The sequence below is a fragment of the Phoxinus phoxinus genome (genome assembly GCF_949152265.1).
Source record: "Phoxinus phoxinus genome assembly, chromosome: 19".
Lineage (NCBI taxonomy): Eukaryota > Metazoa > Chordata > Actinopteri > Cypriniformes > Leuciscidae > Phoxinus > Phoxinus phoxinus.
Window position 1 is genome coordinate 3846923 of NC_136894.1, and position 27427 is coordinate 3874349.

The 27427-nt window shown below is 37.4% G+C and overlaps 1 protein-coding gene across 6 annotated transcripts in view; it reads right to left on the minus strand.

Annotated features, from left to right (window-relative positions):
- Positions 1–27427, minus strand: part of kcnq4 (potassium voltage-gated channel subfamily Q member 4) — a 61841-nt gene that overhangs the window by 3985 nt on the left and 30429 nt on the right. For 5 of the 6 annotated variants that reach the window (XM_079589748.1, XM_079589747.1, XM_079589745.1 and 2 more), the window contains 10 exons: positions 19303–19393; positions 14721–14847; positions 13077–13252; positions 12364–12489; positions 11171–11281; positions 10987–11082; positions 10784–10872; positions 9580–9705; positions 5122–5348; positions 3786–3885 (listed from right to left, as the gene is read on the minus strand). In XM_079589748.1, coding sequence (XP_079445874.1) covers positions 3786–3885; positions 5122–5348; positions 9580–9705; positions 10784–10872; positions 10987–11082; positions 11171–11281; positions 12364–12489; positions 13077–13252; positions 14721–14838 — 1169 coding nt within the window. In that variant the 5' untranslated portion in view covers positions 14839–14847; positions 19303–19393. Of the gene's footprint in view, positions 1–3785; positions 3886–5121; positions 5349–6510; positions 6565–9579; positions 9706–10783; positions 10873–10986; positions 11083–11170; positions 11282–12363; positions 12490–13076; positions 13253–14720; positions 14848–19302; positions 19394–27427 lie in introns of all 6 variants that reach the window. The other variant, XM_079589746.1, reaches the window with a different exon arrangement.

The window sequence follows — 27427 nt, forward strand, 5'->3', positions numbered from 1 at the left end:
TTCTTACTTTTCCCATAAAAGCGATTAAATGTAAATTGTATAAAAATAAAAGTAAACATCTATTTACAGAAAATTCACTGAATTTTCCCAAAACGGATGAATAATTTGAAAACCAATCAAGCACAAATTCCAAACATTTCCAAAATAATAGATCTAATATTCCATATTCTTTTTTATTGTGATGTCAGGACCTCGAGGACGTTGTCTTGACCCCGTTTTTTCTCTCTAAAATTCAGCAGGTCATCTCTTTAATGACAGCATCTCTTTAATTAAACAATTAAACACAACCCAATTTTTTTTTCTGGATTAAATTATGACTATTTAGGGTCCTATTCAGTCACTGTATGATGCCCTTGACCAGCAGGGCTTCAGTTTTCACCTAAAGTGTTTTCCCCCAGTTGTTAGTCAGAGACAGATTAACTCTCTCGAAATTGGCATCGATCCCTTTTCTCACCGTCTCAGCGCACCATCAAGCCCTGCTGGCTCAACAGAAAACTGAACACGGGCGAGTATGTCCACTCAAACTCAAAGGATATCCTGTCTTTAGTATCGAGGCGTTTTATGTTTAATAAGCTTCCGTTATGGAGAGTTTCCGTTCTCAGAATACAACAATCGTCCTTCCTCATCCTTTAGATTCACTGGCAACCAGCAGGGGGAGAACCGAGCTTGGACAAAAGTCTTTAACTTGTGCTGGTCAGTTCTACACACTGTGGAGGACTTAATTTTTTCAAAAAGAGCCATTGTTTTCAGGAACAGCTTACGTGTGCAACACAAATGTTGAGGTGTGCACGGGTGATGGTGCAGTTCCAGAAGAAGAAGTCCACAGCTGGCCCACAGCACACACAAACCTCCCACACAGAACAAACACGTTTCTTGATGACTCTAGAGTTTAGGCTTTTTGCTGTCTGTATATATTTCCCCTCCCCTGTCTTTTCATTTTGCAGGTAGCTGCATATTTTGTCAGGGCGGGTCTCAGGTGTGGATAAAAGAGGGGGAAAGATAAAGAAAAGGAGAGAGGGAAAGGGAAAAAAAAGAAATCCCATTTATTTCCGTCCTCCAAGGGTTTCCTGAAAACGCTGACTCGCTCACTCGATGGCGATGCACTGTATGGCTGTATCATTATATGCTCAGCTTTAGAATACCCCGCTCCACAGATGCATTTGAGATGAGGTCTCTGAGAATAGCATGAACAAATATCTGCCTTCACTTTATCTGAGGCAAAAGAGCATCCAAACTTGCAGAAATCTTCTAATTCATTAATTTGAGAATTGAATTTTTTTTTAGTGATCAAGCCGACCTAATTCAGGACAGTCCTTTAAAAGTTTTGCAAGGTGTGCTCTCATTGACCAGGATAAAAATAAATAAATAAATAAATAAATAAATAAATAAATAAATAAATATATATATATATATATATATATATATATATATATATATATATATATATATATATATATATATATATACACACACACACACAGACAGGTGAAACTCGAAAAATTTGAATATCGTGCAAAAGTTACTTTATTACAGTAATTCAACTTAAAAGGTGAAACTAATATATTATATAGACTCATTACATGCAAAGTGAGATATTTCAAGCCTTTATTTGTTATAATTTTGATGATTATGGCTCACACTATATTCTAATTTTGAATTTGGGTTTTCATAAGCTGTAAGCCATAATCATCAAAATTATAACAAATAAATGCTTGAAATATCTCACTTTGCATGTAATGAGTCTATATAATATATTAGTTTAGCACAATATTCTAATTTTTCGAGTTTCACCTGTATTATTACATTTTGAACGGTGCAGAAGGTAATTCAAAGTTTACTTAAGAGAAATCTGATTTTCAAATCTTATTAGTGATCTAGCAGACCTAATTCAGGGCAGTCCTTTAAAAGCTTTGCCAGGTGTGATCTCCCAAAACCAGGAGAAAATAAATTTAAAATAAAATAAAATAAAATTTGAAACTGTGCAGAAGACAATTCAAGGTTTATTTGAGCGGAATCAGTTTTTTAGAGCATTGCAGATTGTTCTGTCCTAAGCCGGTATAGCACACACACTACACCGCAGAACACTGATAAACTGGGAGTCTTCCACAAAAGTGAAACCTCAGCAATGTGGTGAAGCTAAAATTTGCCTGTTCCTTAAGGACATCAATCTTATAGAGGGCTCTTATGTAAAAGGCAGAATCCTCTCGCCCCCAGATAACAGGAAATGTGCACCGGTGAACATGTACACACCTGGAGAATCTGAACGTGACCTTATCACCCCGTGTGTACCGGTCAGGAGGAAAGGCTTGAAGATAAGAGTGTTCTCAGAGCGGGTGACATTCACAGGTGCAATATGTGCAAGGTTTACGTTTACATGTGTGATTCTGCAAATACATGCACTTTTTCTCTGAAATCCTAAAAAATTAAACCTCTTCAAGTTGTGTTTGTATTATGTTAAAACATGTCCTGATCATGACCTCAATCAGCCTTTAATGTGTGACTGTGTTTGTGACGCGATGACATGTAATGACAGTTTTACTTTAGTGCATGCATCATTTGGTGTTTTTATCCAAAGTGACTTACATTGCATTCAATGCAATTGCTGTTTCTAGTGCCATGCTGTACTATCTGAGCTACAGGAATCCGCAGGACAAATCGTACGTGAAAATAAGAAAATATTATTAATAATAATAATATTAGGCAAGAATGCACAGTAGATATTCTCTCATTTAAAATGCATTACAAAAGGGAATTTGCCGTTATGATTTTGCCGACATATTTTTTTTAATGTAATAGTGTAGTGTTTATTATATTTATATCATATTTCTAAAAAATCCTGTGATTTTTGCACTGGTGTGAGGGCAGGACAATAATAATAATAATAATTATTAATAATTCATTACATTTATATGGCGCTTTACAGGTGAATACAGGTGAATCTCGAAAAATTAGAATATGGTGCAAAAGTTCATTTATTTCAGTAATTCAACTTAAAAGGTGAGACTAATATATTATATAGACTCATTACATGCAAAGTGAGATATTTCACGCCTTTATTTGTTATAATTGTGATGATTATGGCTTACAGCTTATGAAAACCTTTTCACAATATGACGTAATCATCTAAATGATAACAAATGAAGGCGTGAAATATCTCACTTTGTTTGCATGTAATGAGTCTATATAATATTAGTTTCACCTTTTAAGTTGAATTACTGAAATAAATGAACTTTTGCACGATATTCAAATTTTTCGAATTTCACCATATTAATAGTAATACTCTTAAAATTTGAATAAATAAATTAAAATAGACCTATAATCTAACTTTTCAAACCAAGATGATTGTTTATTTTTTAAGCAATTTTTATTTAAGATCTTCCTAGTGAACAACAATGTCCCCTATTTGAAGAATCCCCCAATGCACATCCTTCGACTGACTGAACAAGTGTGCTCTTGCTGCACTGACCAATCAGAGAGAGGCCACTCGATTCTCAGTAAGAACTTGATCATATTTTTAGAACATCTTGTATTACTTTCTGCTTGTTTAAGCAAGAAGTAGGAGCCACAACTGAAGGTTGCCATGCCCTCTTTGAGTCTAACCCCGCTTTGTCTCCATAACGGTCAACTGATGTAATTGCACTGTGAAAAGGTCATGGCTGACGGAGCAGATTCTATACCGAGGTCCCTTTTGCAAAAGACCAACCGTTCATGGTGACATTATCGGAGAGTACTTGGTCTTAAAGTGAACTATAGGAGTCTGTAGAGCTGTGTGGTGGTGGACTCACCGAACGGCTCGAATCAGGGTCTTCACCGCTGGAATCACATCCTCCATGGCCACATCACAGTAGGACTTGTCCTCCGTGTGCTCTTCTCCGACTCCCTCCACTGCGAGAGATCAATCCGTAATGAGAGGAGGACAACGCACACTACTGTTCAATGGTTTGGGGGACAAAGTTCATTTGGTCCCACTTTATATTAAGTGGCTTTAAGTACTATGTACTTACATCGAAAAATAAGTACAATGTACTTATTGTGTTCATGTTGTATTGTAAAACACTTTTGCTGCTATTGAGATGTGATCCGGGTAAGGTTAGGGACAGGTGTGCTGGTATGGTTAAGTTTAAGGGTGGGTTAAGGTGTAAGGGAAGGCTCAACACTGTAATTACAAATGTAATTAGATACATTAATTACAGCTGTAATTACATGCAGGTATTTTAAAAATATAAGTACAATGTAAAAACATGTATGTACACAAAATATCGATACAAAACTATTGCGAATGTTACCGATGTTATGCGACTGAAACGTAATTTATTCCTCTCGCGATAAGTCATTTAAAAAATCATGGCAACGGACGTTGGTAGGTTTATATATCACAGCCACCGCACTAGACATTATTATTATAAACGGAAGGAGACGTAGTGTTATCCAAGCATTAATGGCAAGGAAAGACCCTTATACTGTGAGCGGCACATATGAGGAGTTTCTCACTCATTTCTGCTTCGAGGTCTTGATTGTGGCGTTTCTTTGAGGTTTATAATCCAGTATTCCTGTAATTCTTTTGTCTTTTATGAATTTAATAAACAACTCTGTCTCGTATTCTGTCCGAACACACCGCGTCATCTACGTCATGTGACCTGTACATGCACAAAAACTGTTTCCAATGCAGTTTTGCGAAATATTTATTTTTCGAATTGCCTGAAAAACCACCTCATGCGAGCGTAAAAACTTTTTTGCGATAATGGATAAATTCCATTGAGCGTAGCCTATTTTCAATTCGCAATTTCAATTTGCGCAATTTGAAGGGTAGGCCTAATGGAAACGTGGCTATAGACTCTTAAGCATTTGCTTATATAAATCCAAACAGCGACTTTTTTTTTGGTTGGACAGTGTATATACATTTTTTGAAAATGAAAATATAAAAAGCTTTACTAGATTTGCGATGCTGATAACTGTGGAAATGGTTCATGAGTCCGTGAACTGAAAAGGGTCCATAAATGCCGCCTTGGTGAGACTTCTTTCGAAAAATTTTTAAAAAATCGTATCGACCCCAAACTTTTGAACAGTAGTTTATGTATATAGTGTCTGTATGAAGGTGAACATGTGGACAGAGGCATCTACCATCTGCGGCGGGCCGTGGTTTCAGGCGGAGAGAGGTCCGGAATCGAGTCCGATCATTGAAGCTCCAGCTTTTCTGGACCTTGCCGGGGCTGGTGGCTTCGGGAACGTTCTCCGTGCTGGGCGAGCGCCGTACATTACCTGGGGGCAAAGGAGAAGCCTTGCTCCGGATAGCCTGAGAGGAGCGGGAATTGTTCATCCTAATGCGGTCCCGGAAGCCCATCTTCCCACTGGCGAGAGAATTAGAGGAATGATCTGAGTTGGTGACAAACAAGGAAATTAATCAATCTTCTCATTAGCACTGCCTGGATTTTCTGTATAAGACTTTTTCCTACATGTTCCATAATGTGAAACTTTTTTTTTTCCAGAGACTATGTTTGCTTATGTAACAGGACATATCAACATAGACAAACAGACAGAAGGGTTAGGAAACACACATCGATCTATCTACAGCCGGTTAGTTTAATTTACATGATAATGCTGACACAACAAAGGGAAATGGTTAGTCAAAGACATATGTTGCCCTGTGCGAGTAGTATCGCATAACTTCATAGACATTTGGATTCATATTTAAATAGCATATTGAGCACAATTTCTTGAGCTGAATGTGGCGTGACAGTGTGTAAATCGTGCCATCAAAAGGAGCAACTGGAGAAATGCAAGAGCACTCTTTGAATCCATGGTGCCACGCACAAGCATGCTAAAGAAGTATTTTTTAGCCGAAACATTACGTGTAATCAAACAAAATCCACTTAACTCAAATAATAGATACAACATGCCAAAAAGTACGATTTTCTGCAGTCATCATTGAAATACTGTTTCAATCATGCACATAGAGGTCACAAACCTCATGCACACTTTGCCAAAGAGCACAATTTTGTAACTCAATCTACATCCGATTACTTCTAGCATGCTAACACATGCTTACACACATTAAAGGATCTGAAGATCTGTCCAAACACGACTCGTACATGCATACCTCCCCTACAAAATGTCTGACCTTAAGAATTCGAGATATCCCTGCATTCAAATGTTACAACATGCCATGAGTTATTTAGCCTCTCAAGAATAACCGTAAAGTATAACTGACATGCATATCAGAGTAAACCATGATGAGAAGCGATGGTTTATCTGCCCTGTGAGTACATGCAGGCCTCATCTGTGTGCATTCAGCACAGATATACAGTCCTCCGTTCTCTGATCAGCCTCTCACAGATAAGGACACTGAGATTATTGAGCTAGTGCAGCCTTCACGTCAGGAATATACTGAATCCAGTCATGGTGAAGCGGAGGAGGTGGAGCTGCACTGGATCAGTAAGGCTCAGAGAGTTTCAGGCATCAGGGACGGGACGGATCGAGCCCAGTGTGCACAGGCACATCACACATGGATACCTCTGCTTACTGCCAGTATGAATCCGGAAGAAACCCCTCTTTTTAGATAGCTGACTGAAGAGACACACAAGGGAGAGGGGGGGATTCGTGAGGGGTTGTGAGGGTTAGTCGGCTGTGCCAGGACACACGGGTTACACTTGTTTTTAGTGTGCATTTTCGGGCAAACATTCAAATTTCATATGCAAGTAGTATAAGATACGATCCACATGGATGTCGTTCTTGTAAGAGGATTTGGATCAAACTCAGTTTGTGTAACTTAAAGGTACACTATGTAACTTACACTAATAATAATAAAAACTGCATGCATCTTGCAGAGGAACGTTGTAGCCGGAGCTACTTTTCTATGTTTATGTCTATGACGAGTCGCGACTCGGTTTAAAATAGTCTGAATATAAACCGTTATTGGTCACACTGTAGATTACGGTCCAATTCTCCCTATTAACTATGACTTTTGCCTCAAACTCATAATTACTGTTATTAATAGTTAGTAAGGTAGCTGTAAAGGTTAGGTATTTGGTATTAATGTGCTTTATAAGTACTAATAAACAGCCAATATCCTAGTAATATGCATGTTAATAAGCAACTAGTTAATAGTGAAAATTGGACCCGAAACTAAAGTGTTACCCACTTATTATAGACGTACCGTAGTGAATCAGGATAAGACAAAAACATGGTTTGGAAGATGGATTCATAATGTACTCCGTCATTATGTAAATGTTATACATTTTAAACAAAAAAAAAAGTTACATATTGTACCATTAATGTAATAACCAAGTTTTAATTTTTAAAGGAATAGTTCATCCAAAAATGCAAGTTTGATCCTCATGTATTCAAAACGGACTTTCTTTCTTCTGTGGAACACATAAGGAGATGTTTTAATGCTTTTTCTATACAATGAAAGTCAACGGGGACTGGGGCGATCAACCTCTAAAAATGGCAGTAGTAAAAATAAAAGTAGTTCATGCAGACATCTGTGAGGAACGGGCCAACACTGAAGCTGCTTGTCGGCATGTTGTAACTACCGTGATTACGAGATGACAACAAAAATAGCAAAATTAATCTGCAGTGGTCAGGTGGTACAAGTCGGAGCTCTTAGAAAATTTTAAGTTTACAAGTTATAATTACGAGTTCTGTGAAGATGTGAACGCTTTTTACAAGTTAGAATCTCATAATTACGGCACTTCCGGCATGGCGTGAACGCACCTTAATATCCCTCAGTCGTTGCTTTCAAATCTCATATTGACTTATATTTCAGTCTATTTCTAAAATAAATCTATCGTATGGCTCCAGCGCACAAGGTGTATGAATCACTGTTATAGTGCCTTTTTTGTAATTTTTTCTTAACAGCTCCATTTTACTTTAATTGTTAATATTGCTAAATATCTCTTTATGTGTTCCACAGATGAATGGAAACAACAGACGTTTAGAGCGACACCAGGCTCACTATTCCTTTTGGGCAATAACGTGCACTTCAAAACAAAGTGTAACTTACTAATAAGTGGAGAAATAAGTGCTTTTGGAGAAAGGGTTGATGATCTCACACACACATTCAGGATCAGCCTTTCAGAACATCTCGGCTTTTTTTTTTTTTTTTTTTTTGCACTGAAATGAAAAACTGCTCCAGGATAAATTTTAAGGAATGTAACATGTGCAACTTATCGGGGTGAAAGGTCATTTAAAGAAAGTTGAGCGAGGCAGGCAGGGACGGGGTGGCATGCAGATACTGGCATGTGAGGAGGTCTGAATGCAGCCAACCATAATCACGTTCATTTTAACATCGTCACTCGAAAACAAAAAGCACCTCAAACTGTAAACACAGCACGGCCAATGACACTTCCCATTGGGCGAAATAGTCGTCTCAAAAGCCTACCACAAACCTGCATGAAACGTCAGTCCTCCTGAAAACGTGAACGGATGGAGCGATGACAGAGAGATGAGGAGGAGAGGAGGAGAATGGAGAAGTTGAATGAAGGGCTATGAAGATGGGGTGTGAGACACACTGTAATGTCAAAGGGTAAAGAGATAATGCTCGCAGGCATTAACACACACACACACACACACAGGCCATTGAACGGCATCAGATACGTGATCAGATAAGGAGATTTTCTATTATATAGGCTGCACAAGAACTACTAAAAGGCGATATTTTCTATCCAAAACTAAAACTCCAACTTATCTACCACAAATTAAAGAGTAGAACATCACATATCTGATACATCTCTCAATGTCCTAGATGTGTAGTATTAGTATCAGCACAAAAAACAAGACACAAGCACACAGAAAGGCACGCAAAAACACATACAAGTAAAACTACTGCAACTGATTTAACTGCAGCTTATTGGAGTGTCTGTGCTGAGCTTCCTGTGAACACTTTACATTATGATTTAAGGTGCCCCTATATGCTTGAGTTTGGGTATTTGTTCTTATTTTTTACTGACTGTTCACTTAGGCTAACTGGAGTACTTAAAGTGTGCTTTAAGTAATAAATGGAAAGCAAAGTTAAAACCCCCACCCCCAAAAATGATTTTTTTCTTGCTGAATATGAAAATATTCCGACTCAAAAACCGTAATTTGATCCGGACGACCGGACCGTGAGTTTTGAGATCCATTGAACCACTAGTTCGTATTACTGTGTGTGTATCAAGTGTTGAAGAAGAGCTGAAATTCAGATATGTAATGGGCCTTTCATCTCCGACACGCGCTGTAAGCAGTCGACCAATCACAACTGACTGGGCCATCTGACCAATCAGAGCAGAGCTGGCTCTCAAAAAGGAGGGGTTTAGAGGGACCGAATCATTTATCGAACCGTTTCAGACACTGTGAGAAAAGAGCTGACGCTGCGATGTATATTATGAGAAAATGAAAGTGTTTTTTGACCTTGGAAGCATGTAAACCTATTGTAGGAGACCTCTAAAACTAAATTAAGAGCTTTTAAAATAGCATAATAGGGGCACTTTAAGTAATGACCTGAAACTTTACTACACTAGAGAATGCTAATTTAATTGTATTACTGGAATTGCAGGGAAGAGTTAGTGTCCTCTAGGAAGATTAAACTGGACAGTGGCGTACCTGTCCCCCGACAGGTAGGGGGAGCTGTACGGCCGGAGCCCCGACAGCAGGGTGTGGTAGGAGTTGTGGAGGACCTTCTTGGTGCTACGCTGCCGTTGGAGGTGACTGAACAGTAATGTCAGTTCTCTGACCCACAAGCAAAACATGAAAATAATCAAACATGATAAATGAAACAAAACAAAAAAGGAAAAAGAAGCCAAACAAACACAAAGCTAAAAACAAAATGGTAAATTAACCATCAAAATACTTTAAAAAGACAGGGATCATTCCTGTTTAAATATTTTATTTGTGTACTGAACTACACACTTCCCTGTCATTTTAAAATAATTATAATTAGTCAAATTAATTCACCCAAAGATGAATGCATGTGGGATAAATCATATTAAAGGTAAAAATAGAAATATATAGGTACGAATAAAAAATGTGGCATAATATACTATATGGAAACACTGAGATACTTCATAAAAGGAATTAAATTATATTTTGAATTAAACAGTCAACCAATTATTGACCCATCAAAATTTGGTTTCAAGAATATTTATAGGATCTGTTAAATTACTTCTTGAGTTTTTAATTAGTGTTATATCTACAAATATGTAGAAAATAAAATCCTTCAAACATTAAATTAGCTTAAGATGGAGATTGTATAAGATATAAGTTTAACTTAATTCTTGTTTCAAGAATTTATTATTTTATTCATTTTTAAATACGTTATCTAACTTAAAACATTAGTCACATTAGTTTTTTTTAATAATAAATAAGTGGTAAAAAAAAATGCTGGTTAAAATTTCTATTTCTCCACATTTTTCATCCCACATTAACTGGAACTGAAATCTTATGCAACTCATGAAAACTGTCATAATCCTTGCTTTCAGTACATGCAAAAATTTATGTTGTAGATGAATCAAACAAACCAAAAGCAATGGCAAAACTATCAATTAAAATCATGATTTCTGGGTCAAAGTACCATTTTTAATTACATTTTTGTGTCTGTGCATTGGAGGATAATAAAATAAAATGTTGTTTTCTCAGAAACATGATTATAAATCGGTCTCACTAATGCTGAAGTATTTGGGATATTTTGAAATCATGACCTCAAAAAGGCAAAGCCACCTGTCAGTCATATCAGTTACACACAAGACCAGTTCAACACACACACACAGCACAGATACGCATCTCCACGAGGGCTTCGTTGCATACTTACCTGAAGGACGGCAGCATGCTGTCATAGAAATACCAGGTGGCTGTGAGGTATGAGTGCTGAGCATCTGTCGAGTAGAGACGCCATGCAGCCTGGGGAGACAACACGAGATGACCCACCCACACGTACATGCACACAACACACACGTATTTGCACGTGGAAATAGAAACCGTGGCTGTGTTTGCGGCAGGTGATTGAGCGCTCACCTGTATGAGGTTGGCAGCGGGAGTCCTTCTCTTCTCGAAGTGTTTCTGCCGGTGCTGCTCCTGCACTTTCAGAGCAAAACCCGACCCCAGGATGCCCTTACAGAGAGGACAGAGGGCCATTAGCGGGTTTGGGATCGGTGGAAAAGGAAATGTCAACGGCCTTAAAATCGACAGCATTACTTACAGCGGGCAGGGCAAAGAAGGACACTCCCAGCAGGGCAAAGCAAGCCGCTAAAAGCCGACCTTGCCATGTGCGCGGCGTCTTGTCACCGTAGCCGATCGTAGTGAGGGTGATCTGGGTGGAAACAGTGGAGGGAAGAATAACTTCATGCATCAGCTAAATTCAAAACCTTCCATATCAAAAAATATATTTATACACCTTATAGTCCTTATAGTCAGGGACAGGGTTGTGACTATTTATTTTTTGACAGAGGGATAGAAGTACAAAGCGTTCAATGCATTACACTGTTGTTTACGTGACAACATACTGATTGTTCAGTCTTTCTGAAAAAAAAACAAAAAACTTTCAGTTGACAAAAACACCATAAAAAGTTATGTGATCTAGGACCATTTATTCAGTGTGTGCCGTTCCAAAGAGTGTACGTCTATCCCACAGCCTCATTTTCATCCGTGTTAACTTCAATATGGCGTCAACACGACTGAAGTGGTCAGCCAGTTTGGCCTGTGAAATGCATTGCAAGGTCAGGAGAAACAACAACAGAAAAAGTGGTAATTCCAGTGGCAGTGGGAATTTCCCAAAAATTCAAACAAAACGATGAAAATATTTTCATCAACTGAAAAATGAAACAAAATATGGAAAACCTAAAAAAGTAAAAACCATACAAAAAATACATGACTCCAAACTACCTAAAATACAACAAAATTTACAAATTCATTTTAGTTTTCACTTTTTATACATAGTAGATTGTAACCTTTACAACCCACCTGAACTAAACATAAAAATGCTACTAGTTAGCAATAACAGACTGAGAATATTAACGCTGGTAAACATTTTTAAACCAGCGCATTAACTTAAAATACTAAAAGAAAAACTAAAACTGAAAAGAAAAAGTCCTCTTTAATTACACACATTATAATTGTATTAAAATGATATATATATATATATATATATATATATATATATATATATATATATATATATATATATATATATATATATATATCAAACTTACTGATTCTAACTCTGTGGATTCAGGATATTATTCAACAATCAGTCTATTAGAGGCAGAATTATAATCCCAGTAGAAATGAAACAAAATTGCTGCCACATCAATTCCCACAATAAATATTCTGAGCCCGGGAACTGACAGCGTTGTTATTACACAGGTTGTTAGTGGAGCCGAGGGCAGTACTCACTGTTCCCCACCAGAGGGAGTCAGCATAAGTGGAAAACTCTTGGTTATCTTCCTTCTCAGCCAGATAGACCAAGAAGGAGGCAAAGATCAGTACCAGGAAGCCAATGTACCAGGCTGTGATCAGCTCCTGAAACACAAGAAAAGAATGCAGTATTTATTACAAATTATTTATCCGTGCACATCATCTTTTTTATATCATGTACTCTGGAAATCTTTAAACCAAATATCTTCTCCTCCCTCTTGCAGCGACATCTCTTCTCTGATGATGTGTTTACTGGCATGAAGGCGGGGCAACCTGTCACTCACATCAGATCCACCAATAGCAAACCATCCAATCAACTCCCCGTGGACAAAATCAAATCCCGCCCAACATTTTTTTCTCGTTCGAGAAGCTGCTTTTCATACATCACAATAGGGAAGAGAATACTATCACAACTTCCGTTTTATGCTGACTCTACAGCGTGAGTTTGGGGCAGGGCTATTTGTTTGACCAATGCTTGACTAATGCTTGACCAATGGCAGATGGGGATAGAGTTTGGAAGCATATTTGAAAAGAATTGTTAATTTAAATTTAAGACGTGGATACGCACAAAACAAAACAAAAGTTTGCATTATGTGTATGTTTAATAGGTTTTCATAAAACATGTACAGTGACACTGAAGCGAACGTCCTCTGATGGATGAGTGTGTGTGTGTGTGTGTGTGTGTGTGTCACCTTGCTGTGAGCGTACACCACAGAGCCCAGCAGTTTCCAGGTTCCTCCCCGGCGGTCCATGCGCACCATGCGTAAGATCTGCAGAAAGCGCATGCTGCGTAGAGCAGATGTGGCGAAGATGTTTCCCTGTGTGCCGGCTGCTATCACTGCCAGCGACGCCACGAACACAATGAAGTCTACATCATGATGACAACAACAGAAAAGACAATCTTTTTAAATGCATTCATTCAGCATGGGGTGGAAAATACCGGTACCTTCATTTTTTGAGGGAGCACATTTAAAAAATGTCTTTTCTTTTCTTTTTTTGTAAGACGTCTATAGTTTACTGTCCAGTGGATTGAAATCTCAACTATTCGTACATTGATATCCATGTACACTACCGTTCAAAAAAAAGTTTAGGGTCAGTAATGTATTTTTTTATTATTGAAAGAAATTAATAATTCAGCAAAGATGCATTCAACTGATCAATATAAAGACATTTCAAATGTTACAAAATATTTGTATTTCAATTAAATGAAAGTTCTTTTGAACATTCTAATAATCAAAGAATCTGGAAAAAAAAACGAATTATGGTTTCCACAAAAATATTAAGCAGCACAATGTTTTCAACATTGATAATAATAATCAGAAATGTTTCTTTAGCAGCAAATAATTACATTTAAATGATTTTTGAAGGATCATGTGACACTGAAGACTGGAGTAATGATGCTGAAAATTCAGCTTTGATCACAGGAATAAATATTATTTTACAATATATTAAAATAGAAAACAGTTATTTTAAATTGTAATATTATTTCACAATATTACTGTATTTTTAATCAAATAAATGCAGTCTTGCTGAGCATAAGAGACTTCTATCAAAACATTAAAATCGTATCGACCCCAAACTTTTGAATAGTGTACAGCTTTGACATTTCAATAATAATTATTTTTGTGTTACACGGTAAAAAAGTTGAGTAACATGAGGGCGGGCAGATGATAAGGAGAAACTGGAACTGATTGACGTGAATGGTGTTTTCTGCCACAGATCTTCACACACACAGCGGAAGACACACTCAGGTTTACCTATGACACAGAAGGGTTTTCTGCCACAGATCTTCACACACACACACACACACACACACACACACACACACACACACACACACACACACACACACACACACACTCAGGTTTACCTATGACACAGAAGGGTTTTCTGCCACAGATCTTCACACACACACACACACACACACACACACACACACACACACACACACACACACACACACACACACACACACACACACACACACAGCAGAAGACACACTCAGGTTTACCTATGACACAGAAGGGTTTTCTGCCACAGATCTTCACACACACACACACACACACACACACACACACACACACACACACACACACACACACACACACACACACACACACACACACACACACACACAGCAGAAGACACACTCAGGTTTACCTATGACACAGAAGGGTTTTCTGCCACAGATCTTCACACACACACACACACACACACACACACACACACACACACACACACACACACACACACACACACACACACACACACACCACACACACACACACACACACACACACACACACACACACACACACACACACACACAGGTTTACCTATGACACAGAAGGGTTTTCTGGCAAACCGCAGCCGGCCCTGCCATCCTCTGTACCGGCAGCAGCATCCGGCGGCCCAGACCCTCACGAAATACTCCAGCCCAAAAACCACGATCATCACAAACTCCTGCAAGTCAAACCACATCAAATCATTTTCACAATCAATCCTCTTCATAATGCCTGCCTTGTACTTTGAATATAGCAATAAATATATCAAAATAAAAATGTAAATAATAACTGATGATTGATGCTCTGCCAGTAATCTATAAAAATACACACTACCTGGCAGTAAAGATTAAAGTACAAGACAGTCAATTTACATCTAATTCATAAAACATGAAGATTGCTTTGCTGTATTACGAGTAGTGCAGGGAGGACATATTTGTGTAGGCCAAAACTGGAAACGAGTTGTATTTTAGCCAATGAGTTTTTATAATGAGTTTCTGTTTAAATACCTGAAGGGTCTGTGGTGCACACAAGATCAAGATCTTTTCACGTTTTATTCTACGACATACAATAGCCTCAATAAAACAACAGTAATACCCTCTCGTGATTTTTTAAAAGCTTTTACTTGTCTTTAAAAGGAGGTTTCTAACAAGTGACCAAGGGCTAGATTTACTAACAGCGCCAGAACAAACCCTCTTTTGGTGTTAAAAAATACAGTCAGGATTTACTAAAGACACGCAGTGAACATTTTTTTTGCGGCTGACCTTATTGCACATGCATTTGTTGGAGTTTCCCTATCAGATGCAACATTTATGAGAGGAGAATATTTAATTGATTTATTGTTAGTAGATCACCCGCACCTGATCATCAGCAGCTCTGCTGGTTTGAGACGCTTATCTGCGCTGCTCTTAAAGGGATACTCCACCGTTTTTTTCATATTAAACTATGTTATTCCCTTAACTAAGAGGAGTTGATACATCCCTCTCTCGTCTCAGTGCGTGCACTTAATCGCTCTGGCGCGCGGTGACACTTTCACTGTAAAAAAAATTGCTGCGATTATTTAGCACAACTTAGAATCCAACATTGTTTCAACTTTAAAAAGTATGTGTTCAAGCTTGACTTAAAATATTAAGTTTAGTTAACTTTAGTTTAGTTTGGTTAAGTTGGATATTTAAGTTATCTCAACAAATTTTAACTAATCGCAGCCACATTTTTTACAGTGTTGATAGCACTTAGCTTAGCCCAGTTCATTCATTAGGGACCAAACAGAGATGAAGTTAGAAGCGACCAAACACCTCCACGTTTTCTCTATTTAAATCTAGAAAATTTAAATGTTTAAATTTAGATCACCCGCACCTGATCATCAGCAGCTCTGCTGGTTTGCTGTAAAAAAAAATTGGGTTTAACTTAAAAAAGCAAGTTACCTTGTTGCCTTAAAATTTTGAGTTCGTTGTAATAAAAATTTTGAGTTAATACAATGAAGAAGAATGGTTTAATAAACAGAAACTCAAAATAGTATGTTATCGTCACACATTAGTTATCGAAGTTGATTTGACAAAAAGATGAAAAGTTGTGATAACAAATCACGAAAATATTTTTTTAGTGTTTGAGACCCTACGCTCATTTGCGCTGTTTGTTTCGGTCATTATGGAAATTACTTTAATTTTGCATGTCAGTAGATCACGCGCAGAACTTTCCACTCCCATCGGTGCGTTTATGAAATGCTAATTTGCCATGTTTAGTAAATTTGGCCCAAAATGTGACTAGTGTTTCCCAACCCTGCTCCTGAAGAACCCCCAACACTGCACGTTTTCTTTGTCTCCCTAATCCAATAATAATGATCACGTGGGTTAATGAGCTGATGAGTTGAATCAGGCGTGTTTGATTAGGGAGACAAAGAAAACGTGCAGTGTTGGGGGTCCTTCAGGCGCAGGGTTGAGAAACACGAACATCGAACAGGTAAACACATCTAATTACTAGTCCACTTTCACAGCCTCGCTGTGTCTATAATCACGCTCTTGCAAACTATTCTACCTCAAACTTTCAGGGAAAATGTTTTTACACAAGAGGCTTAGTGATGGTGATGTTGAAGTCATGTGACCGTGCAATTCGTTTAGCTTTTGACTTCTGACGAGGCTTCAAAAATCATAAAAGTCGTGAAGAACAAAACGTGTAAGAATCATACATTTTTGTTAGCCTTAGACCTTATTTTCTGCAATGGAAAAATCCTGTTTTTGTCGAGTGTGTGACTATGCGAACTTCCGGGTTGGCCCACAAAAATACATCCTCACTGCAGCGCTCTATCGAGAGATTGATCTGCAAGTCCTGCTTTACGCTCAATCATGTGACTGCGTAAGATGCCACAGACGGTCTGGATTCAGAGGCCTGTGCTAAACGCTTGTATTGATTACAGCTCCTGTAGTGGCACCCGCGCTCTCAACGTGAACACATTACAGACTGAGTGTCCAGGCATTACCAGAACTTGCATGATAGACAACATGGTCCTTTCCTGAAGGAGACCATTAAATGCAGGAAAAAGTGGGAGAGAAAGTCAGTGTGAGGGGGGAAAGCACTTCATACTGAATGAGTGATTATAGAATTGCAGCTGAGATTATTGGATGAAGTCGGCTACTTCTGCATACTCGACAACACCTGAATCCTGCCGTGTGCTTACACTGCCATTTCCCAGAGCAAAGATCCCAGCGGAAAACAAAATGCACACTTAACGCAGCCACAGGGAGACATGAGACAGTACAAGAATGCTTACAGTGTGCCAATCAGATGAGGAATGAAGCTGGCCTGAGATGCTGCTAAAACGCTAATGAAAATAAGGCCTAATATGAGTTTCATTGCAGTTGTAAAGAGAGAAAACGCCCCCTATTGTGAAGCCTTATTCTTAACACTGACAACAGTTTATCATACTTAATAAAGTTTGTATAGAAAGACTCTTTAGCAAAAAGCCTTTATAATCATTTATAGTTACAATCCTTATAAAACTTTCTACAGCATAAATGTATGTTTATGCTTACAAAGGATTTCAGAATAATGCCGGCTGGACTAATAAGATAAACCGCTTAGTAACACAATGGACAGCAGAACAGCTTGCATACACGGCACATTTGATCCATAATGCTGGCAAAGAGAAAAAATGTCACCTTTTTTAAAGACACTCCTCCAAAAACACCTCAAAAAAGAGATCTAGACTGTGATTGGACAGGCTAACGGCCACGGAGAAAGCACCGTGCGATTAATTATTCAGATGATGGGCTATGAATGTATTAGAGATGGCACAGACAATGTGGATATGCTGTTTAGTGAAGGTACTTAGATCCGTCTGTGGCTGCCAACTTTGAGTTTTTTGCCAACTACATTTTTGGATATAAAACACAGGAAGGAAGTCAAACCATTTGCTCTACAGGTAAGAGAGAGTTAGTGGATTCATTTCAATGCAATTTAATAGATATAAAAAACTGCACACTGTGTCAGATTTAAAGCCGTTTGGAGACGAGGCTCTGATTCAGTCATTAATTAAGAACTAACAAGAAATAATTTTTACTTTCGTGATTTCTTTGTTTGTCTTAAAAATATTTGTGGGACGCATGCATTTATGAGTAGGGCCTGCTGACTTATTCCTATTTTTTTTAAATTTTCAGAGCATTTCAGTGTTGAAAATATGGTAATATGTCAAAATGGAGCTGAAAGTACTACACTTTTTATTGATAGCTGAACACAAGATCAAGTTAGCCAAAATATTAAATAAATAAAGTAAACGAGCAACTGCATCTGAACTTGTAAAAACAATTATGTGGAGGGTTTTGTCCCTGCTGGTAGATGTTGTAATTACACCATCTAGACATTAAAAAAACCTCAGCCATTCTGAACAAATTTTTTTTTTTTACAAGAAACATATAAATTGCTAATATTTCTACCCAGCTAACAGGGAACATCCTCAGAACTTTGGCAAGGTTCTTCCAGTGACGTTAATAGAGCGTTTGTTCAAGTTATCTAGACTTTAATGATGTTCTCAAATAATGTTAAACATTATTTATACATTTTTCACGGAATGTTTTTTTCTGTAATGTTTTAGTTGGGCATTTGTCTACTACACTCTAAAAAATGCTGGGTTGTTTTAACCCAATTTTGGGTCAAATATGGACAAACCCAGCCATTGTGTTAAATTTTTAAATTGCATTTTTGATCCAACGTTTGGGTTTGTCCATATTTGACCCAAAATTGGGTTAAAACAACCCAGCATTTTTTAGAGTGTACGTGTGCCAGAATGTTTAGTAAACATTCAAAAGTAACATTCCCATAATGTTTGCAAAATGATCAAATGAAATGTTCCCTTGACAGTCGCATAACCAAGAAAAAACATTTACGTTCAGAACATTTTCATAACATAATGGGAATGTTAGCAAATCATTGCAAGAACATATTTTTGTTAGCTGGGTATATGTTTTACCAGTGTCTGGTGTTTTTTGGGACAGTCTCCCGCCGCTAAGGACAGTCGCTAGTGAAGGGTTTGGGACGGTGCATGTTCTTCTGGTGTCAGCATTATTAGGACGTCATTCTCTTCCAGAGGGATTAGTATTGTTAGCCTTTTTAAGGTATGGTTTGTGTGATTTTAACCCCTTACCAGGATGAAGAGCGCTTCGTTGGCAAATTTATGATGGTCTGGAATGGTGGAGAAAACAGAAAGCACCAGACAGCTGAACACTAGGAGAAAACTGAAACACAAACAAACACACACAAACTAACAGATCAAAATACAAAACACAACCGGGGTGAGAGATCTAGTCTTTATCAGGTAATGTCATCATGTAAAACACAGTTAACCTAATGCAGATTTTATAATTGTTATTTTATTTTTATTTCTTTTGTAATCTATACCTTGATACCTCAGGAAACTATAAAAACAACAACAACAAAAACGTACACGTTTTAAAAGTTTGGGGTCAATGAGATTTTTTTTTGTGAAAGAACATTTTATTCAGCGAGGAAGCATTAAATTGATCTAAAGTGACACTATAAAGACATTGATAATGTTACAAAAGATGTCTATTTAAAATAAATGTTCTATATTCGTCATGAAATCCTGAAAAAAGTGTATTACAGTTAAATATGAACTGTTTTCAACATTGATAATAAATAATAAGAAACATTTCTTGAGCAGCAAATCATCATATTAGAATGATTTCTGAAGGATCATGTGACACTGAAGACTGGAGTAAAATTCAGCTTTGATCACAGGAATAAATTACATTTTACAATATATTCACATAGAAAACGGGTATTTTAAATTGTAATAATATTTTATATTATTTAATATTTCAAATATTTTACTTTCTGACCCCAAACTTTTAACAGTATCACAATGACACAGCAAAGACTGTCCACAAACTCAAACACAAACATGTGATCAACACGTACTGATGGATACCGGCCTCTGGTGGACCGAGAAACTTGGGCGCCATGACAATGACACCCCGTAATCCAAGTTGGCACTTATCTTATACACACAGATGCACTTAATCACTGCTGTCACAGACCCCGCTCGGAAAGCCCAGCATGCCCGCTCAAAATGGAGTGTATAAAAGCAGAGATTACATCCCTACTTCCTGCCATTTCTCGGGAGCACTCAGACTCTTTGGGAAAAGGGGCCCTTTTGTAAGAACCGGGGGAACCAGGATTGTTCCAGGTGCTCCCGGCTGAAGCGCCGCAAAACACAAGCTGGATTTTGGAGTCCGACCGGCTCCGTGCAAGCAGCTGCCGCTGGGGATGATGCCAAATCCCACAAGGACCCAAACCCGACACATCTGGCCCGCACCGTTCCATCGCTCGCATTACGTCTCAGTTTTGCAATCTAACTGCAGGAGGAGAGAGTGAAATTGTTCAGCTGTGCTGTTGGCCATAATGAGACGGTTAAGAGCAACAGTGTCCTTCTTCAGGGCTGTGAGGAAATGTGAGATGATTCAAATAGTCACAACAACAGAGCCTTGTTGCTTAATGAGGCCCTTGAAATACATAGTCAGAGCTTTCTCATAGCCAGTTATTGATATAAACGGGATAAAAATGTTATGAGTCTGACAGATCGTAATGAGCGGATGTGCGCTGGTTCACTCAGAAAGATAGGTGACGACCGGTTAATGTCTTCCTCGAAATACATGTTGGGTTATCACCTGACATCAGAAGAGGCTGGAAACACTTAGAAAAGGCCAAGGATAATAATACACTTCCCAAAGTTGACTGTGTTTACCATCCCAAGGAATGTGTCAAGAAAAAAACACACACCACGGATGAAGCTGTAATCCATGGCTTCGTGTGTAGGATCGGGGAAAAGAAGCAGAAAACAAATCTATTTTACAAATCATGGGTGAGTGGAAACACCTGTTGTTTAAAGTAAACAAACAGGATTAATAATACATGGATTTTAGTGCTAATTTAACATGCACAAACACTTTCCCAACGCATTTAATGGACTTGGTTTCTGGAGGCATTTTCCAAAGTTTTACGTTTAAACGGTTTCTGAAAGTCGGCAATCTGCGGTCTCTGGTACACACGAAGTTAAGTCCAAAGTGCTAGAAAAAAGTATGACCTTAAGCAAACAAGATCAAATTATATATTTATATAGGGGATAAAAAAAAATAATAATAAAAAATATATATATATGTGTGTGTGTGTGTGCACTTAATCTGGACAATTAACCTTCTAATTGACTCATGTAGCTAATTTGAATTCATTTTGAATTGACAGGCTTTATAAAAATATATCACAGATTAGGGAACTATTAGGGCATTGATCTGAAGATGTTAGTCAATTAGTTTTAAACGTGCTCTTCAAACATTCTTTATGCATAAATAATATTTTGGAAAACCTCAGTAGAGTAAAAGGTCATTTCATCCCTGCACCGTTTCTGCTGAGTATGACTGATTAGAGCCAAACTAATGTACTGTGGGTAAAATGATCCCTCATAAAACAAACTTAAAAATAAGGTGGAAAAGGCCATAAGCACTGAAAGCCAAGGCCCAGTTTCCCAGTCCTGAATCATCAATAATCTGACTGGATGGACAGAGGAAGAAAATGTCCAGAAACTGCTTAGCTGCCCGCAATAGGTTTCCATAAAAAGCCGATGAACGCAGTAAAAAAAGATACATTAGTGCATGCAAAGGCCATGTGCGGCTAGCATTTCAGCTGAGAAGCCAGTTCCCAACCTCCAAGCCCAAAGTCAATCTGCCAAAAGCAGAAATCAAATCCTCAAATCAGCAAAAATGACAGTCTCACGAGGTGAAAACAATGCGTGCCGCGAGTGTTTGTGTTTCCTGGTGAGCACATGATTTGGCTGTAACTCACGTCGATACCATTCTCTGATGTAATGCCTGCGTTGACAACTGATCCAGGGTGAATTTTGGAGAGAAAAGCTTATCATATCTAACCTCGTGAAACCAACAAATGCACAGACAACAAATGGACCTTGTAAACTCAAAAAAGAAGAAGAAGAAAGCAGTTAGAAAGCAACTGACACTCTTTATTTTCAGTTCAAACCAAAGAAAAGAAAACAACCCAATTCTAGCCAAATACACTCTAAAAAATGCTGGGTTGTTTTAACCCAATTTTGGGTCAAATATGGACAAACCCAGCAATTGGGTTACATTTTTAAATTGCATTTTTGATCCAACGTTTGGGTTTGTCCATATTTGACCCAAAATTGGGTTAAAACAACCCAGCATTTTTTAGAGTGTACTTTTGTACTCTCTTTTTATAGTACTTATTGCTAATAAATGTCAGTTCAATCATGACAACTCTCTGAATTGTTTTAACATGTTATTGAACGTGGCAATGTTAATGTACTTTGTCTTGTCCGACTAAATCTGCTTGTCGAAAAAGATCATACACATAAAATGAGTAAATGATGACAGATTTTAAAAAATGTTTCTTTTAAATTCCAGAGCTGCCGACCAACAATTTATCCAGCAACAGATATTTCATACAGGATCCAAACAATATATCCATGTCTTTAAAGTAACATCTTTTATAGTTTCACAAAATTGAATGTGGGTTCAATAATGATGCATGACCCGCTTCGTTCTCCTCATTCTCTACAATGAAGATGAAGTGTGCTGTACAGGAGCCTGCTGGGGTCCTCATTAGACTAAATCTTCACTTATTCATCACCTGGACTGTTAATATGCCATAAAAGCCCCAGCGAGATGAAAGCATGAGGACATAGATATGGGCCATGTGGGTAAACAGAAGGGGATGATGAATAGTGAGGGATTTACACATTGCTGAGCTGGACTCCACAAAACATCTGCACATAATGCCAGAGTCTCTGACCCTAATTCAATCACAGCTGATGGACCAGTATCAGTTACACAGAGATCAACAGTAACCTACGCTACGGGGGAAAGAAGGATAAATGTTCGGTCATTCGTCATGTGACATGATTCTGGATAAATTGAGAATCATGATTATTTTTTGTTTAAAATAGAGATTGTGATTCTCCCACGATTCTGAATAGACAACTACACGGTTTTAACCCCATTTTGGGTAAAATATGGACAAACTCAAACATTGGGTTAAAAATGTAATTCAATTTCTTTAACCCAATGGCTGGGTTTGTTCATATTTGACCAAAATGTGGGTTAAAACAAGACAGCATATATATTTTTTAATAGAAAACAAAATATGTAATTTACTAGAGGTTCTGACAATGTTAATTGCTGCAGTCTATTTAAAAAATACACTCTAAAAAATGCTGGGTTGTTTCAACCCAATTTTGGGTCAAATATGGACAAACCCAAACTTTAAATGTAATTTAAAAATGTAACCAAACAGCTGGGTTTGTCCATATTTGACCCAAAATTGGGTTGACACAACCCAGCATTTTTTAAAGTGTATATTTAATTCATTTAAAGTAGCCTAAATATATATAAATAAATAAAAATCAGTTTGAATGAATGATTCAATGAATCACTTGAATCAATGAATCAAGACTTCACTTGTTTTACTGGATGAATCAGCGTTTTGAACAAATCTCTTGAACGAATGATTCAGTCACTTGTAATTAATACAATCTTTATGTGAAGCATCAAGTTACTAATTTTGATCTATATACTAGACATCAGTGTTTATATCCGAACTATAAACTTTAATGCCAGTGCTTCTGTGATCATTTAAATTATTGTAACACAGAAATAATGACAGTGTGGCTCTCTCGCACTGTATAAACTTCAACAGCGAGCGTTTTCCGAGAATGACTCATATAAGACTTCAGGACAATACACACACAGATTAGTATGTAGATGGGTTAAAAATCTAGAGAAAAAAACAGTACAGCAAATCAGAGAAAGAAGAGAAAAAGAGTGCACCTCTAAGCAGAGGACGAAGGTGGCAGCAGTGGAGAGCTCTATAAATATACACGTGCCTTGAATTGTGACAGCCTGCAAATGTGTCCAGTACACACAACCACATTGTTAATGCTGCGTGGTGTCTGTGGGGAATATAAGAAAAGGAAAGGAAGGCTGAAGACTCGAAAAAGATGAATGCCTTGATACTGCACGAGGCTTTATATAGTGCAATTAGGTGTGTATGGTAACCTGAACAAAAGAGAGAACATCTAAACATCTGCCCAAGTCACAATACACCGTTTCAATGGATTCTCACATCACATCCAGCAAATAATACTGATAAAATACCAACAATATCCTTGATTATTGAAGATGTTTTGTCTTGCTTATTCATGTGAAGTTCTAACATTATACAGCTTTCTGGAACACAAGTAATGCATCTTAATGCAGCTTTTCTATTACGATAAACTGTAATTTATTATAAAAAAAAATATTTTGTGGTTCAGTCCCATTCACCCCTTCCCAGCATACACTGGGGTGTGAATAATTACTACAGTTGCATTGTTTGACATTTACCATGAGACATAGGACAAATGGTTTGGAAAATGGATTTTATTGTGTATTTATTGGTTATTTTATAATGTGTTTGTCTGTAAATAACACTTGGAATATAAATTGAATTAATGTATTTAACATTATTAAACTTGATGTAATGATGTTAAATTAAAATGATTTGATCTAAGCTGTTACAATGACGGCAAATTCATGACATGTCATTTAACATTAAGTTCAGTCATTTAAAGTTGTGATGTGTGTCCGAGTGAAACGGCTTCTCAAGAACAATGTAGGGTGAGACTTGATTTTGTTCATAGGGAATTGATTGGATGGTGGTTTTCTATTGGTCGGTTTTTCTATATGTCACTGCAAGAGGATGGGGAATTGTTTTGTTTAAAGATTATGATGCACATTAAAAAAAATGATGTGCATGGATAAATCATTTATTTAAAGTAAATACTGCAATATTCCATAAAAATCAAGAACTGATCCATAAAGTTAATGAATTGCAAACAGTTGCATTCATTTTTTAAATACAAACACTTTTGCTGAAAAAATAGATAAAATAACAATTTGATTGTATTACTGCAAAAATATGGAGGGTTATGGGGCTGTATTCATAATCCACGAATTGAAAATTGGAAATACAAATTGTCTAATGAGGGAAAGCATCTTGCTTAAGCATAACAAGAAGAGACACTGGTTTGGCAATACAAGCTCTGCTGGGAAATACAAAGCAAAACCAAACAATACATCCATAACACATCTGTCATCCACCGTCGAGAGAGCTGCCACGTCAGTTCAGTATTTATTTAATTGTAAAGTGTAATTGGAAGTCAATGTTTAATAAACCGTACACAGATGTGAGAGATGTCAAGAAGAAGAAGCAGACAACACAAGAGCGGGAAGTAAAACGCTTCCATTGCAGTAACCAGTCTGGAAAACACAAATACTTAATGTCAGCGAAACAGGGTTAACACTGATACCTATCACACAAATAGAAATACTATCAGTGAAAATAAGCACACACACACACTTCCCAGAAGAAAGCACACACTCCAGCTACTGAATCACACACAAATCTGCTCTGCATGTGGAATGAGGTTATTATTATAAGGTCATTTTTATTTTTTTTAAATCAGACTGGAAAGGAAATGCTAGTTATTGCTCGAGTTCTCAAAGTTTGGTTTAATTTTATGTTTTGTCAAAGCAATAATTCACCCAAAAATGAATATGGAGAGTCACTATTTATTCATCCTCATATCGTTCTAAAACTGTAAGCTTTTATTTTATTATAGTAACACAGAAGTCAGATCCTCTGAATCCTCTATTGCCACACATTAACAGTTCACAGTGACCAAAGGATGTCAATCTACAAAAAAGAAGAAGAACACTAAAAACAGCCCAAAAGACAGCTTTAAAGAACAAGCCAGACAAAAAGTTGTTATTTACCTCCGCTGACGCTCACATCTAGAAACATGCCATAAAGACTGCTATTATATCATATTTTTATGCTGTTGTACTGTTTTAAGTGCAAATTCAGCAGTGAGAATAACATCTTTTCTGTAGTTTTTGTGTAACTGATTTTAACCAGATCACTGATATACTGTTGTGCCAACTGCAAATGACATCTATCAGTGTGTTTCCACTATTCATTCATATCAAACACACACACTCGCGCACGCACGCACACACACACTGGCCTTCTGAACACACTCAGCTATCTGGAGACTGTCATTCACGCTGTGGTTTGAAAGGGCACCATCGCAGGCCACTGAGTCGCAGTATTGTGAGTGGGATATACAGTATGCTGAGCTTGCTGAGTGGAAAGGCAGACGAGCAGTGAGAGATGTTAATTGGACGGCTGAAGGATGATGAGAGGCTTGACATTTACAGACAACACTGTTACCATGAGCAGACAATTAGAGATTCCTCTCCATATCCAGGATGTCACACACATAAACTTCTATCCGTCCATGTTACCACATCTGCAATTTTACATCGGAACAAGTATATATATATATATATATTCAGGATTCAATAAAATTTATTTGAAATACAATTTTTTTTTCTAACAATGTAAAAGTCTTTACTGTTACTTTTAATCAATTGAATGCTACTTGTGAATAAAAGCATTACATTTTAATCTTACTGACAAAATTTTAAACGGTAGTGTAGATAGATAGGTGATCTAAATAAAAATAAATAAAATAATAAATACAATTTAATAATAATAGCAAAATATTTTAAATTCAAATATCATTATAATAAATTAATTATAAAAAATATTATTGATAACACTTAATAAAAAGCAAACTATTTTAATATTTATTTGTGAAAATATCACATTTTTACTGAAATTGTTTTAAAAATTTCACACAACTACACGTATGTACACAATTGCACAGTCGTAAAAGATTTGATGCAGTGCTTTGAAAAAACACACACACACACACACACACACACACACACACACACACACACACACACACACACACACACACACACACACACACACACACACACACACACACACACACACACACACACACACACACACACACACACACACACACACACACACTTTCAGGCTCACAGTTCATTGCCAGGTTTACAGTATTTATGTGCTGACATTTCGCTGCTCAGTGCACTGCTTACGTCACTCCTAAAAGCCCAAACCCTTGCAAAATATAATACCTTTATTTACACATGAGGTGAAGAGAAGCCGGTGCATGTGGCCGACAGCTCTGTAAAAGAAGCTTTGATTTACATCAGACTTGTTTATAAATGCGTCCTCTTTTTCTCCCTGTCATTATTGCAGCGCTGGGACGGACAAATGGCAATATTTCAGCAACATCC